We start from the raw sequence: 14,505 nt of genomic DNA on the forward strand, positions 1-14,505 counted from the left end.
TGGCTGGGAAGGTCATGGGGCAGATCCTCCTAAAAGCCACGCTAAGGCCTATGGAGGACAAGGAGGTGGTTCGAGACATGGCTTCACCCTGTGCTTTTTCCACATCAGACTCCAAAGGAGGAGGACACGACACTTTTTCTCCTAAAATCACAGACCGAATGGGTAGGAATGAATCCCCGTGGGTGGATTTACTCTTAGTTGCATCCAGGATATTTTCAGTTACTTTCTGGCACACCGTGAAAGAGCAGTGGAAAGAGAAAAACCAAAGGGAAAAAAAAAATACTCCTGCTAGACCATGTGACATGCAAAGTGATAATTTAATTTCTAGCCAGGCTTCCATCAGGAAGTGGAAAGTTAATCATGTACTATTTAAAGCATATAGAGAAAACTGATAACTCCGGTAAGGGATGCCGTGGGGTGGGCTGAGCCCAGCCTAGATGGGACCCAGCAGCCGCGCGGTGCTGGGAAAGGTCTTGCGCATCGCCATGCACTTCTCCTGGTCAATGAACAGGGAGTTGGCTTTGACGGCCAGGTCGTGCTGCAGGATGGCTTTGGCACGAACCAGCATTTGCAAGGTGTCCTGGCTGTCTCTCAGCTGCTGCTGAAGAGTCTGCACCGTCTCATGGATGTCACGGACCTCGTTGACAAGGCTGGAAAACAGCAAGGAGCCCTCATTAGAAGTCCTGTCACGTGAGTGGTTTCTAGCATGGCGTTGCTGATGGGCCCCTGGGGCATGGGTTTCCCCCTTCACCGCGCTCAGTGAACATCTGCTCGAAGGCTTCGGCAACGCGCAGCCGCGTCTGCCAGAGCAGGTGGTGCCACCAAGCAGAGGGACGAGCAGCTGTGGTTTCCCGTTCCTGTTTGGTTTTGTGGCTTTCTTGGCTCCCCCTCCTGGATTTCCCCGGGCAAGGGTCCTCCCCACACCCACGGGTGCACACGCAGTGAAAGAGGACAGCTGGGAGAGGCTAAAAGCGAAGGTGAAACAAGTGGAGGATGGAACAAAGGATGGCGTGAGAGATGCTAAACCGGCTCTGGGGCTGGGTTTAAATTGCTTTGCAAAGGCTTCCCAGGGAGCCTCACCCAGCGGGCTGCCAGGAGGAGGTGTGAAGTTCAGGGTGCCTGATCCTCCCCAGCCCCTCGGGGTGCAATGCCAAAGAGCTCCCTCTGTCCTTGACAGGATTTCCAGTGTCCCCAGGGGAGGTGAGCACAGCCCTCACTGCTTCTCCCTGTGGTGCACAGAATCCCAGGCTGGCGGGGGTTGGCAGGGACCTCTGGAGATCACCCAGTCCAACCCCCTGCCAGAGCAGGGTCACCCACAGCAGGTGGGACAGGAACGCCTCCAGGCGGGTTTGGGATGTCTCCAGAGACGGAGACTCCCCCACCTCTCGGGGCAGCCTGTGCCAGGGCTCTGCCACCCTCACAGCAAAGAAGTTCCTCCTCGTGTTTAGGTGGAACTCCCTATGCTCAAGTTTGTGCCCGTTACCCCTTGTCCTGTCCCCGGGCACCACTGAAAAGAGCCTGGCCCCATCCTCCTGACACCCCCCCTTTCAGTATTGATAAGCGTTCAGAAGGTCCCCCCTCAGGCGTCTTTTTTCCAGCCTGAAGAGACCCAAATCCCTCAGCCTTTCTTCACAAGAGAGGTGTTCCAGTCCCCTCATCCTCTTGGTAGCCCTTTGCTGTCCCCTCTCCAGCAGTTCCCTGTCCTTCTGGAACCGGGGAGCCCAGCACTGGACACAGCACCTTGCACCGCAGCTGCACCCTTGCGGTTACCCCAAAGGAAGGACCTAAGAGCTCTCAGCATGAGCCTGTTGGAGAGTAAAGGGCTTGTCCTTCAAACCTGAGCCCATCCAGCCGCCGGGAAGCAGGCAGGAGAGAAGACGGGGTTGACGCAAGTAGGAAAAATCCGGCCCCTCATGGGGTGGCATCAGGCCGCCCCCGGCCATGGGGTACAGCCTCCGTTGTGGGCGCAGAGCTCTCCCAGCACCCAAAGGCTGGGATACCCGCTCATTGCTTTTGATTATGTCGGTGCACTTATCGAAGGACTCTTTAGGAAAAAAAAGCAACCCCCCATGATTAATTTTGTCATCCAGCGATGCTCCCGAGTGCTACCACCCGTGAGCCCTCGAGGTCCCCGCCGGCCCCGCGCTCCTGCCTTACCGCAGCTGGGCAGTGTCCCGGCACAGCTCCATGTTTGGCCTCCGAGTGCGCTGGTCCAGCCGGGTCTGAGCCACCTTTAATGGAGGCCCCTGGTCCCTAATGGCCTTTTGGATGGCTTCTATATTCCTCTCCGTCTGGAATATTTCCTGCACTGTCTGGCGTAAGAAAGAAACACATGCATAAATTTAAAAAATATATTCTCCAGCGGCAACGGGATTTCCCTTTTCTGCCATCCATCTGCAGAAAAAAACCAAGTTCAATCAGCAGACCCCGGGCTCAGACTGCTCTCACTCTGCCATAGATGGAGGCACAGATCCAGCAGCCATTTCTCTGCGGGGAAAAGCCTCTCTTTGCTCTTGCTGTCACATCAGAGGAGGTTTTGGAGCAGTGATGGATCTACTGAATTACCCGCTCCCCAAAATTACTGCTTGCAGGAACTGATCGTCCATCACTAGCAACTAACAGAGGGCAGGTTTTTGGTGGATGCTCGCTGAAGGATGTGGCACCAGCCCGCGATGCTGCAAGCCCAGTTTCTGCTCGGTTAATCTGTGCCGAGCACTTTTCAGGAAGCTTTCCATGAGAGCCAGTGGTGCGAGCCTGCTGCCCATGGCTGATCTCCACTTCATCTGCTTGGCGGAGCAAACACACCGATACCTGTGCAGCAACCACAGAGTGCTGAGACCGAAAACACGTCCTTGGAGGAGCAGCAAAGCTGCAAACCCCACAGCAGACACCCCAGCAGAGTCCCAGTAAAGCCCTTCTGCAGGGCAGCCAGCGCCTCTGAAGTAACTAGCGCTGATGCAAGTAGCGCTGGCATTTTCTGCTGGAAATCCCTGTGCTAGCAGGCTGTCAGCTGGGATGAGCAACGGGCAGTATTCCTTGGGATGAAATTACACTGCCAACTCGTCCTGCTCCAAGAAGAAAGTCCCCAAGAAAGCTGGGCAGGGGCTGTTTGCAAGGGCATGTAGCGAGAGGACGAGGGGCAATGGTTTCAACTAGAGCAGGGTGGGTTTAGATGAGACATTAGGCAGAAGTTCTTTGCACTGAGGGTGGTGAGACACTGGCCCAGGTTGCCCGGAGAGGTGGGGGAGGCCCCATCCCTGGAGACATTCAAGGCCAGGCTGCATGAGGCTCTGAGCAACCTGATCCAGTTGAAGATGTCCCTGCTGACTGCAGGGGGGGTTGGACTAGGTGGCCTTGAGAGGTCCCTTCACACCCAACACATCCTATGACTCTATGATTCTAAATGATGCTATAACCAGGTTCTTGTGGTGACCGTTCCTCTGCTGGGGCCAGGTCTACGTGGAGGGTCGCGCTTTGGAGGTGTCACCAGGAAGTGACAGTGTCACACCAAAAGGGAGGGGTTCAGGCTACCTTGGCCAGGTGGGTCTGAATCTTTCTCTTGGCATCGGCCGTCTCGGCGATGCGGTTGGTGAAGGCGACGTTCACGGCGTTGAACTGCCGCCACATCTGGCTGTCCGTCACCGCCAGCAGGTTCTCGATGTCATCCCGCAGCTTGGCGGAGGCCGCCCGCTGGCTCTGGGAGCGGAGGATGTTGTCGTTGGTGAACTTGGCCCAGGACTGCGGCACCGAGATCCTGGCGGGGAAAAGGAGAGGCCCCCGGTAAGCTGGATGTGGGCAGGCATGGACCCTGCCAGGGAGCAGCGTGGATTCACTATAGCTTAAATCTACACTTTTAATTGGACTGTATGTCATAGTTTAACCCCAGCCAGCAGCCAGGACCACGCGTGCGCTGGTGCAGTTCTCCCCCTTCCCCCCAGAAGGGAGAAGAGGGAGAAAAGGAGGGGAAAGGGAAAGGGAAAAACTCGTGGGTGGAGATAAGGACAGTTTAATAGAACAATAACAGAAACGAACAATAATAATAATAGTAAGAATAATAATAATAGTAATAATAATAATAATAATGACAGAAGTCACTCTCACCACCCAGTGAACTGGCACCTTCCCGAGCCCCGACCGCATATTCCCACCCCGCACCAACCCCCATTTATATCCTGAGCATGGCATCTATGGTACGGAATATTCCGTTGGCCTTTCCCTTGTTCTGCCTATGCTCCTCCTCACTTCTATGGGAAGCTGAAAAGAGTCCTTGAAAAGTATAAACATCGCCTAGCATCATCTAAGACACATCTTTGAAAATATGCATAAACTTAGTGAGCTGTTTCAGCAGAGGTGCTCCGCTGAATTAATTGGCAGGCTGATCTCTCAACCCCTGGTAGAATGTTTAATGAGGTGGGACTGGCTTTCACCCTCTGGATGTTTGGCATCCAACTGTCAGCAGAGGGTTGTGCTCCCTTTCCGGGGAGCGGAGAGAAATGACCGCTCTGAGGGAGGTGTCTCCAGGCCGGATGGATCTGGGTTGGGGACAAGCAGCTCCCTGCCAGGGAGAGGCACCGCGTATCCCGGGGACAGCTTGCTGCTGGGGACCGACAGCGTGCACTCACGTGGCATCGACCTGCTCCACCCCTCGGTAGTAACTGATGCCGTGGGAGGTGTTCATCAGGTGGTGGCACCTGTCGTCGATCCGGTGGGCCACCTGCTTGTTGGCCAGATCCTTCTCCAGGTTGTGCTGGGCCGCCCGGTTGGACCTTCAACATGCAAACAGCAGCCATCGGTGGGGACGTACGGGTGGAATGGCTTCCTCCCCGTTCCACTCCCCACAGCAGCTCCCGCCCCCCCGCGCAGCTCTGTCCTCCCACGAGCATCACCGCCCGCATGCCATGGAGCCTCCATGGGCTTTACGCCTGCGGGGTGTGGGGATAGATGGGCTTCTTCTGGGGATTCACATCTGCTGGGGTTCTGCTGGGGTTCTGCTGTGACCACAAATGCACATCAGCCCTACGACATGAGAGAAGGAGCTCCTCCTTACGTGATCTGGGCTTTGGCCTTGTCCAGGACCTGCTGCATCTTCTCCCGGCACGACCTGATGACATCGACTTCCTGGGCAAAGGCAAAAGAGGACCCCATCAGTGTCCATACTCACTCGTCCTGGTCACACTCCTCCCCTTGGACCTCTCCAACCCTGCACACAGCAAGAACTTGCCTGCTTGTCTTCCTGCCCAAAGCAAACAGGCAGGAAAACTCGCAACTGAGCCTGCGCCCAGCGCCCTGGAGGGGACAAAAGGGTGCTGTGGCTGCAGCCACGGCCTTTGCGTTCCCTTTCAGGGTGGGTCAATAAGGATTCTTTCACCTTGACCTCAGTGTCAAGCGGTGGTTAGTCCCACTGCAGGGACAGGTACACATCCTGGTGTGGACAGGCAGAGCGGTTCCCTGGACCACTACACACCTCCGTCCCCAGATCAGCACCTGCCCTTTTTGCTCCCAAAATGTTTTCCTCCCCAGGAGGAATCCCATCCGTACGGGACAAGAGGAGATGGACTTGACTGCGGTGTAAATGCCCAGGCTGAATTTCTGAGACACATTCAGCTCCACCGGAGGAAGTGTGTTGCTCTCAGCTCACTTGACTTCAGCACAAACCCATTGCCTTTGTGAAGCTCCGGCTGCTGGAGGCAGGTGATCAGTGCTCCAAATCCCATAACTTTGAAATCCGGTAAAAATAGCTTCAACGCATGATCTGAGTTGCCCAACTTACTGTTAAGAGCTGTTCCTCCACGTTGTCGTGGACCAGGTCGATGCCCATCCTCTTCTCCCGGTGAAGTAAGCACTCCTGAGCGACCTGTTGGGGACACGCCATCACCGCTGGCTGCAGGGGCAGGGCTCTCTATGGGGACCGTCCCCATCTCCAATAATGTGAGAAAAGAAATTCTAGGTGGGCACGGAGATGACAAGAGGGGGAAAAAAGTGGCCCGGGGCAGCTGGTTTAGCTGACAAGGAGCAGGCGAGCTGCAACATCAGCATTAAACCATCATGAGGGAGCAGACGTGTCCCTGGTGCAGCCACAGCTGAAACGGGGGACCTGTGTCAGCCTTGACGCCCACCTCGCCAGAGCCTCATGGTAAGACACGGGCTTTTGTCTCCCAAATCAGGACTCTGGATGTACCGCGTCTAAAAATATTGAGTTAAGCAAACGCAGGTCTGTGCTGATAGGGGATCCAGCAGATGGCAAGGGGGGTTTCTTTACTACTAACTTAACTAATGGCCTCTTAATAACAACTTTCTAGACGTTCTGGAGCTGCAGTTAAACTTAATGAGACGTTTGAAGGGCTGCAGATGTTTCAGCAGTAGGCTACAGCTTGCAGCGCGCCGGGACGGGTGCTTACCCGGAGAGGGGCCTCCGCCTCGGCCAAGGCTCTCTCCAGCCTGGTCTTCACCTCTGTGAGCGCGTCGGTCTCCCCGATCACCTCATCTAGCTCGTGGCAGAGCTCCGATTTCCAAAACGCGATGTCATTGGCGCGCACTCCCAGGTTTTTGGTGCTTTCTGCTTGCATTTTCTTGGTCTGCTGGTATTTGTGGTCAATGATGCGGGAGGTATCGGCTCTCAGGCGCTCCGCGTTCTTCTGGGAGGTCTCCGACTCCCTGTAATTGGTCACGTTGGACTTGTACCAGTCTTCAGGGGTGTAGCGGGTGAAGACGGTCGTTCTGGTGGAAACAGATGGAAGCTTCTCGCCGGCAATTATCCCCTGGGAACTCTTGGAAAAGGCAGCCAAAGTTGGTTTGCTGGCAGCCGTTTTGTAGTAGGTGCTGGGCATCCAGGGGAGGCTGTAGCTCTGAGGCAAGGGGCGGTAAGGAAATCGGTTCTTATAGCTTGACGCCGTGGTGTGGATGGCAGGGAGAAACCTGGTGGGTATGGCTCTGGGATGGGCGAACTTTGCTGGTAAGGGAGAGCCGACAGACTCCATGCTCCACCGCTGCTATTCGTGTGTCCCGTCCGTGTCCTGCACAGAGGAGGAGAGAGAGGACAACCTCAGCAACCTCCTGCACTTGCCTTACTTCTTACAGCAACACCCGCAACTGCAAACACAAACAGCGACGCACAGAGCACCCTCACAGCGCCTGAACAGGCCTAAACCCCTTGACAACAAATCCCTCCTGACAGCATCCCAAACATTTGTATATAAAAGCGTTTGACTTGGTTGTTAGTATCTAGCATCAGGTCTTGGAAGGCGGAGAAAAACAAATCACGGCCGTAAGGAGAATGACAGATACCGTGCCTTCCTTTTCCTTAAATCTGTCAATCCAGTCAAACTGGAGTTGCTCCTTCTCTGCTGTTCCTTTGTTTCTTTTGGCTGGCGTAGCTGCTGATCTTCTGATACTCCAGAGGTCATTTTCTCTGTAAAAGTTCCATTCCCAGCCCCGAGAGCTGCGTCCCTTTTGGACACACATCTGCTACCGGCCCAGCGCCATTTGTGGGTGGGTGAGGGACTCCATCCTCACCCCCTCTATCTTCCCTTGCCTTAAATGCTGGAGTGAGGAGCCTGCAGGTGAGCTGAGCTTTGCAGGACTATATCCAAATTTGAGCCCCCCACACCCCTATTTCAGCCTCAAAAGAGGGGCCGCCTCTTGCCTTGCAAAGGAGGAAAGGTGTCGATGGCTCACCTGGTGTAAGATCAGTGTGCGTGGGAAGGAGATGGCCCACAGTCTTTTCAGAGTGGTTTGGAAACACCAGCCTTGCAGTAGCCCTAGGAGGAATGGCCACACATGAAGATTTTGCTACCAAGAATTGCATATTGTCCTCTCCAGCTTGAGGCTGTCAATCAATGGTTATCAGCAAGATAAGGCAGGGGGCCACCAAACACACCTCATCTGAGGACAAACACTCCGGAGGGGTACGTGGTGCTCGGTACGAAGCTCTTGTGAGGTTACAAGTGTCACCCACGGGCGGAATAAGTCCCTCAATAAGGCTGTTGTAGCCAGCCTGACGTGTCCTTCCCCTAACACCGTCCCATCCCCACTGCTCCCAGCCTGGCTCGGAGCCCCAGGGGAAGATGAGGACACGGGTGTGCTACAGCAAGATCCCTGATGGGAGTGGCTGTGGCACAGGCAGCGGGAAACTCACACCCTCAAATTTAGCAGAAAAAGAAGCTTTCGCAAACACGACCCTCCGAGGCAGTTTGGCAGAACCGAGGACGAAATGTCTGCGCTCAGGTCCAACAGAAACCACCGTGTGTGCCGCTTCCCACAAACCGCTCCCTTCAGCCCTTTTCTCCCGCCTAGGGATAAATGACGGCGCTTTCCCTAGCTCCGTGCCGCTTTATACCTGAGAAACAGCCTTGGGAGGGTGGGAGGCAGCTTCCCTGGCTCCCACCCCCACAAATAAACTCTGCCCTTTCAGATACTGACAGACACACGTTTAGGAAAGGGAGGGAAAACCCCTTGGGAACGGCCCAGGGCTACTTTTCCCTGCATTTCCAGCTGAAATAAATGCCCCTGCATCCCCCTTGGGATAAGCCATCCCAGGGCGACACTTTGTGCCACCCCTGAACACGGACACACGACAGGAGCCCCCGACCACCTCATCCGGGTACATTTAGAGGACAGAAGAGATATGGAGGGGGATTAGGAGAATGACCTGTTTTTTCCCCTCCCAGTTCAGGGACATACTCACCCTGCAGAGGCTTGGGGGTGTGCGGGGGGGGCTGCTACTCAGTGCTGTGCTGTCAGGTTGGGTGGCAGCACTGCCAGACACTGCAGCATCCCCAGTGCCCTCTGTGTCACAGAACCAGGGCAGCGTTGCCGCTGGTGCAGGGTGCTCAGTAACAGGGTTCTACGCGGGCAACTCCCTGCAGCCGCTCTGGCAACCCGATGCAGCCGCTGGGCAACGCATTGCTGTGGATGGGCAAGCCGGGGCCAGCCCTGGGCAAGAAAATACCCTCATATGGCATCCTAGATCCTGCCCTGGACAACCTACTGCCCTCCATGGGCAGGTTTTGCAGCCCCTGGGCAACCAGGTGCAGCTTTTGGGCAACTGTTGAGTGCCTTAGTCATATCATTTGGTTTTAGGTAGTCCTGGAAGGAGCAGGGAGATGGACTCGATGATCCTCATGGGTCTTTCTCGACTTGAGAGAGTCTATGATCCTATGAACTCACGGCCCTGAGTGGGCAACCCAGTGCCACCCCTGGGCAAGTCAGTGCAGACTGCGTGCATCCTAGTGCCTTTGCTGGGCAACTTGATCCCTTGCCTGGACAACCCCCAGCACCGTCAATGGGCAACCCAAATCTAGCTTGCTGACTGATGTTGATAGCATTCGGCATGCTACGTTGCAAAATCGAGCGGCTATTGATTTTTTGCTGTTAGCTCAGGGTCATGGATGTGAAGGTTTTGAAGGTATGTGTTGTATGAACCCTTCCGACCACTCATCATCCATTCATAAGCAGTTACGGGAGCTGAAGGATAACATGTCCAAATTAAAAGTGGTCAAAAACGGTTTTGATGATTGGTTAAGCTCATGGGGTATAACGGGATGGTTATCAGATTTACTAAAGCAAGGGCTCATGCTATTGTTGGTTATATTATTATTGATTATGGCAGCCTCGTGTGTTCTCCGCAAAGTGACTGACATGATAGAAAATGCCATGCATAAGGTCTGGCTGGCTCAAGAAGAAAAAGGGGGTATTGTAGGAATGTATCTGAGAGAAAATGGCCATGTGAGCCAGCCTCCCTACTGTGAGAGATTAGATTAAGAGCAAAACAGGCGGTAGAGGATGGCATTAGTACATGGGAAAAACGGGAACTGAGAAGGTAGAAAACATGTTGTGCTAATGACTAAGCAATTTACTATGCGAATTCTTGTAACCAATCTGATGTGTGAACGAACTGCATGCACAGCGCGTGGACAGTGTAACTGGCTGATCAGAAATAAGCGAGTCACGTGTACGGCTACAACACAGGGTATAAAAGATGATGATCGGTGCTTAATAAACGGCTTCTGTTGATTCACATTGGATCGTCTGGAGTCCAGTTATTTCTCCTCAACAGGGTGCGGGAGGAGAAGCCATGCTCTCTGCTAAGACACTAGGGGAACCCACTAGCAGGGTTTGACCAGCCACATTTTAACCAAAAGAGGCAGAAAATGCCAGCGATGACACTGTGAGCACCCGGAGATCTGCGGAAAGGTCTGAAAGTCCGTTCAGTCCCTGGCCAGATGAGAGAGAGCTTCACCTGGAGCTGCTTCTGGACTTTCTCATGGGATCTTTTGAGAGAGGTCCCAGCCCTAGCTCTGTCCCAGCATCAGTGACACCTCCAGCATCTGAGCTGATCCCATCCCTGCTACGAGTCCCTCTTCACCAGCAGCAGCCGAGGGAGCACAGCCGCCAGCATGGCCACCGTCAAGACGAGCAGGACGGCGAGGGCGATGGGCGACTGGCAGCATTTCACCCCCAGGGCCGAGCTGGATGACACCGAGCTTCGTGTTTCTGTTCTGCTTCTCCTCCCCAGGGAGCTGCAGTCCACACCCACCAGTGGCATCCCATGGTCACTGATGACAAAGATGTGGACTTCCCGCGCCAGCTCTCCTGGGACCCCCTGCGAGTCCATGGGGCTGTTCCCCGTGCTGCAGCACCGGCCGGAGCTCTGCAGCGGCATCACAAAATGGCTGGGTACCACCAAGGTGTTGCTGGCCTCCAATTTGGTCAGATGGGACAAGGAGGAAGGTGACAGAGGCATCTCCAGGGCCCGGAGGTTGGTGCCTGCCTTGGGCGGCCATAGAGCCGCCTTCTTACTGAGGAAATTCACGTAGCGGCAGATGGGCAGATGCTGCTGCTCTGGACCTGGCCGTCAAGCTTGGCGGAGAGCAAGCACTTCACCAGGCAGTCGTGGCAGAAGGTGTGCCCGCAGCTGAGCTGGCGGTGCATGGCCTCCAGCGGGTGGAACTTCTTGTAGCACATGGGGCACTCGGCCGGGGGTCCCTCCTTGCTGGACGAGGCCTCAGACATCCCTGCTCTGTCGGCCACAGGCGCTCCCCAGCTGCGAGGAAGAGGCACGATGGGTTAATAAGGTTGAAATGATAAGCATGATCCATCTCTTCATCTCTCCTCCTCCTCCTCCCTGCTCTCTTGCTGTTGCCCTCTTGCCCCTAACAGATGCACTTGACAGCTACTAGGCATCCTCTCAACAAGACAGGGCATTTTCAGGAGCATTACGCCTCTCAGTGTGGCCCTTGGGGCAAGAGAGAGATGACGGGAGGACCCCAACTCCAGAGCCAGTGGGGGCAACAATCCCCGGCTGCAAAATCACATGCACGAGCCCCTGGATGGACGTGCTCAGCACGTGGTACAGATAAAGCAGGTTCAGCTTGTGTCAGGAGTGCCTCCGTGCACTGCTGCCAGCTCCAGGTGCACGGGAGGTGGGAACTCCCATCCCACAAAGAAACCTGCCATGGAAAGGGAGATGCTCCCATCCCAGGGGACACAGAGGGGCCAGCGGGAGCAGGGGGAGGCCAGGGCAGTGGGACAGGTGGGAGCACAGGACCCCCCGGGGATGGAGAGGGGGCGTGCTGGACCCGGGGCAGGCAGCGAGCACCCACGCCAGGCTCCTTCCAGGCTGCTGGAGGATGTCCCAGGCTGGTGGCCAGGCCACAGCCATCTCCAGGCTGTGCTCCTCACGCCGGAGCATGGTCTGGTCAGCAAGCCCCGGAGCCCGGCGTCTCCTCTTAGTCAGAGCGGGGAGGGCAGAGCCCAGCCATCCCGCCTGGCCCCTGCCCCAGCCTGGGGCGCCAGGGGGAGCGCGGGGCCGCTGGCATCCCCAGACCCGCGTCTGGGCTGGGTCTGAAGCTCTGCCGTGCGTCTCCCAGGGCAGGGAGCATTCATGCGGCGGCTCAAGGAAGGGAGAGGGGAGCGGGAAGAAGGGAGAGAGGAGAGGGGAAAAGGGAGAAGGGAGCGGGAGATGGGTGAAGGGCGGAGGAAGAGAGGAGAGGGGAAAGGGGAGAGGAGAGAGGGGAGAGGGGAGGAGGGATGCTCAGCTCAGCTCCTTTCTCTTAAAACTGGAGCTTCATAAAACCTGCAGGTTTTTCCAGACCTTGCAGCATTGTCAGACCCGACCCAACCTGCACCCCTTTTCTCACGCATGACTGTGCCCATGGGCATCCTCACAGCTGCCTCTGGAGGTTTTGCCATCCCCTCCTTGGCTGACCTCCTCTTCCTTGGGAGCCATCCCCTGCGCCAGGACGGTCACAAGAACACAACAAACCATCCCCTCCCAATCAAAGAGAAGAAAGATGCAGGCTCCTGCTCTGCTTTAAGAGGGATCAGGGACTTGGTCCCCCAACGTGCTGCAGAAGGAGACCCTGACCCTGTGCACCAGCTCCTCTGTGCCCCCAAAGCCCCCTTACCTGCTGCAGGGCACCAGGGCAGGAGCCCCTCCATGCACTCCACTGCTGTCCCCAGAAGCGGGGCTGGCCGTGCCCCAGCACCGAGCATCAGCTGGGGAGAGGACTGGGACACCTATCTAACACGGAGGTGTTGGCTGCGCGTGTCATGCGGGCGCGTTGCGCAGAAGCTGGAGCAGGGACAGGGCCAGCTCCCGGGGATTGAATGTGGAGGAACTTGTTCCCTGTTTTAAAGGCCTGATATTTGCCTGGTTGGCCAGGGAGGGGGCGAGGAGCCAGTGTCAGGCGTCGGAGGGCAGGGACAGGCAGCACGGTCCTGCCTGCTTTCCCTCATGTGATGGGCACCTGTAGTCGGGCTCATCCCTGAGCTCAAACCCCAATGAAACAGTCGCTAAAGGGGATGTCGGGAGCCCAAAATCTTCCCGTCCTACACCATCAGACGCTCACCCAAGCACCGGTGTGGCAGCACACAGCCCAGCAAACACACTCCAGCAGGCTCGAGGGCCACTGCTGCCTTGAACCTGCCCTGGAGGGGGTTTCCAGCATCTTTGGGAACTGCAGTCCAGGCAGCGGCAGGAGCCCTGTGGGCTCAGGGCAGGCAGAAGCCCCGAGCTTGGCCATCTCAGCAGCCGCAGGTGGCTCATGAGTCAGATTGTGCCGGGGCTGAGGTTGCACAGTCACCCCTGGGGTGGGCATCCCCATGCCCCTCCCTGGCCCCTCCTTGAAGCTGCTGGAGGTGCCAGGGTTGCACCCACCGACATCTCCATTGCTGAATGAGTGATCTGGGCCAGCGAGAGCAGATTTGGGGCAGCCGAGCATCTCCCCAGCTTCAGTTTGCTCTCTGCCAGCACCAAGGCGGGGTGGAAATTCCTGTTTCCCATACTTTGAATGCTCCCCGCCGTCGGAAACCATGAGCTATGAACTATAAATGACAGGACTGAGTCTGCTGGTGCTTGAGGGAGAAGACACCAGTTTCAGGAGCAAAGCAAGTCCCTATACGCTGCCTGTGTGTTTTTCTCCGGCTTTAAGCAATGCAGCTCACGGCCAGTGTTTCAGCCCCCTCAAACCCAGTGCAGGGTCAAGGTCTCCAGGATCCTTTTATCCAAGCAAGAAGGCAGCATCAGGCTCAGCTTCTCTCCAGGGACCACAGCTGGGACCTTCTCTGCTCTGGGGTTGGTGGCTTCCAGGGAACAAGGGACATTTCTGACCCAGAAGAGGACACGGCCCTCCCTACAGGCGGGGGTGGCCGGGGGTCCCTTCACTAACACTGCGATGGCTTTTGGGCAGAGCTCTGCAGCCTTTTGCAAGGACAAGAGGATGCTGCAGACAGCCCTTGTCTTCCACAGCATCACCCCAACTTCCCACTGTCACCGACCAGGTGGGGAGGAGGGAAAATAATATTAGATATAGTTACGTGAAAGTGCTTATTTTCAAAGCACATTTAAAGCCAGAAGATCAAACTATATGTGAGCCTGGTGCCAGGCAAATACTCACTATAGGTCTCGATATTTCCATAACAAATCCATGCTGCACTTCTCCAAATCATAAGAGATGAAGCAGGGACATTTCCAATGAGCAGAGACGTGTCCTCCATCCCTTCTCTCAACGAGGGCGAGGATCCCGGTGAGAAAAATCATGGCTTTATTCCTGACGGCAAGATGCACGCGCGGAGCTTTGCCATGCAGCCACAACCCATCCACATGGCTGGTGGCTGCTGGAAAGGATGGGCTGGCTGAAGCGTCCCTCACCTGGGGAGACCTGCCCCATCCCTCCCACGACACGGCCAGTCCTCCCGAACTCCCCCAGGTTTTTCCTTAGCGATGGCTCAACCTGCAAATCTGAGGCTTTCTCCAAGTTTCTGCTCAGCCCGTTCTCCTCCCACCACTTCCCAGCCCCGGCTCAAACATGGTGAATAGTTGGCACTGCTGGGAACCAGGTGAAGGGAAGAGGGGAAAAAGTAAATCCAAGGGGTGGAGGGTCCAAGGGTCCTGGCCCCTGTCTTGGTTGTATCCATTCCCGTGCTGTCAAAATAAACTCACATAGATGGAAAAGATGGATGAGTTTGGAGGCACCCAAGCCCTTTAAGGGGGTCCATCTTTTCCCA

At 55.9% G+C, this 14,505-nt stretch overlaps 1 protein-coding gene and 1 pseudogene across 1 annotated transcript; both read right to left on the reverse strand.

Annotated features, from left to right (window-relative positions):
• Positions 1-448: 448 nt before the first annotated feature.
• On the reverse strand, positions 449-6,977 carry LOC134523196 (tektin-3-like; the record flags this gene model as incomplete). The annotated part of the gene is made up of 7 exons (XM_063351811.1): positions 6,399-6,977; positions 5,771-5,854; positions 5,048-5,118; positions 4,623-4,766; positions 3,532-3,754; positions 2,158-2,312; positions 449-650 (listed from the first exon to the last, which is right to left on the reverse strand). Coding segments are annotated over exons 1-7 (1,458 nt in total), but the record flags the coding sequence as incomplete, so codon positions are not given.
• Positions 6,978-10,065: 3,088 nt separating this feature from the next.
• On the reverse strand, positions 10,066-11,010 carry LOC134523549 (RING finger protein 222-like; annotated as a pseudogene).
• Positions 11,011-14,505: the final 3,495 nt, after the last annotated feature.

The sequence above is a fragment of the Chroicocephalus ridibundus genome, chromosome 14 (assembly GCF_963924245.1).
Source record: "Chroicocephalus ridibundus chromosome 14, bChrRid1.1, whole genome shotgun sequence".
NCBI classification, from domain to species: domain Eukaryota; kingdom Metazoa; phylum Chordata; class Aves; order Charadriiformes; family Laridae; genus Chroicocephalus; species Chroicocephalus ridibundus.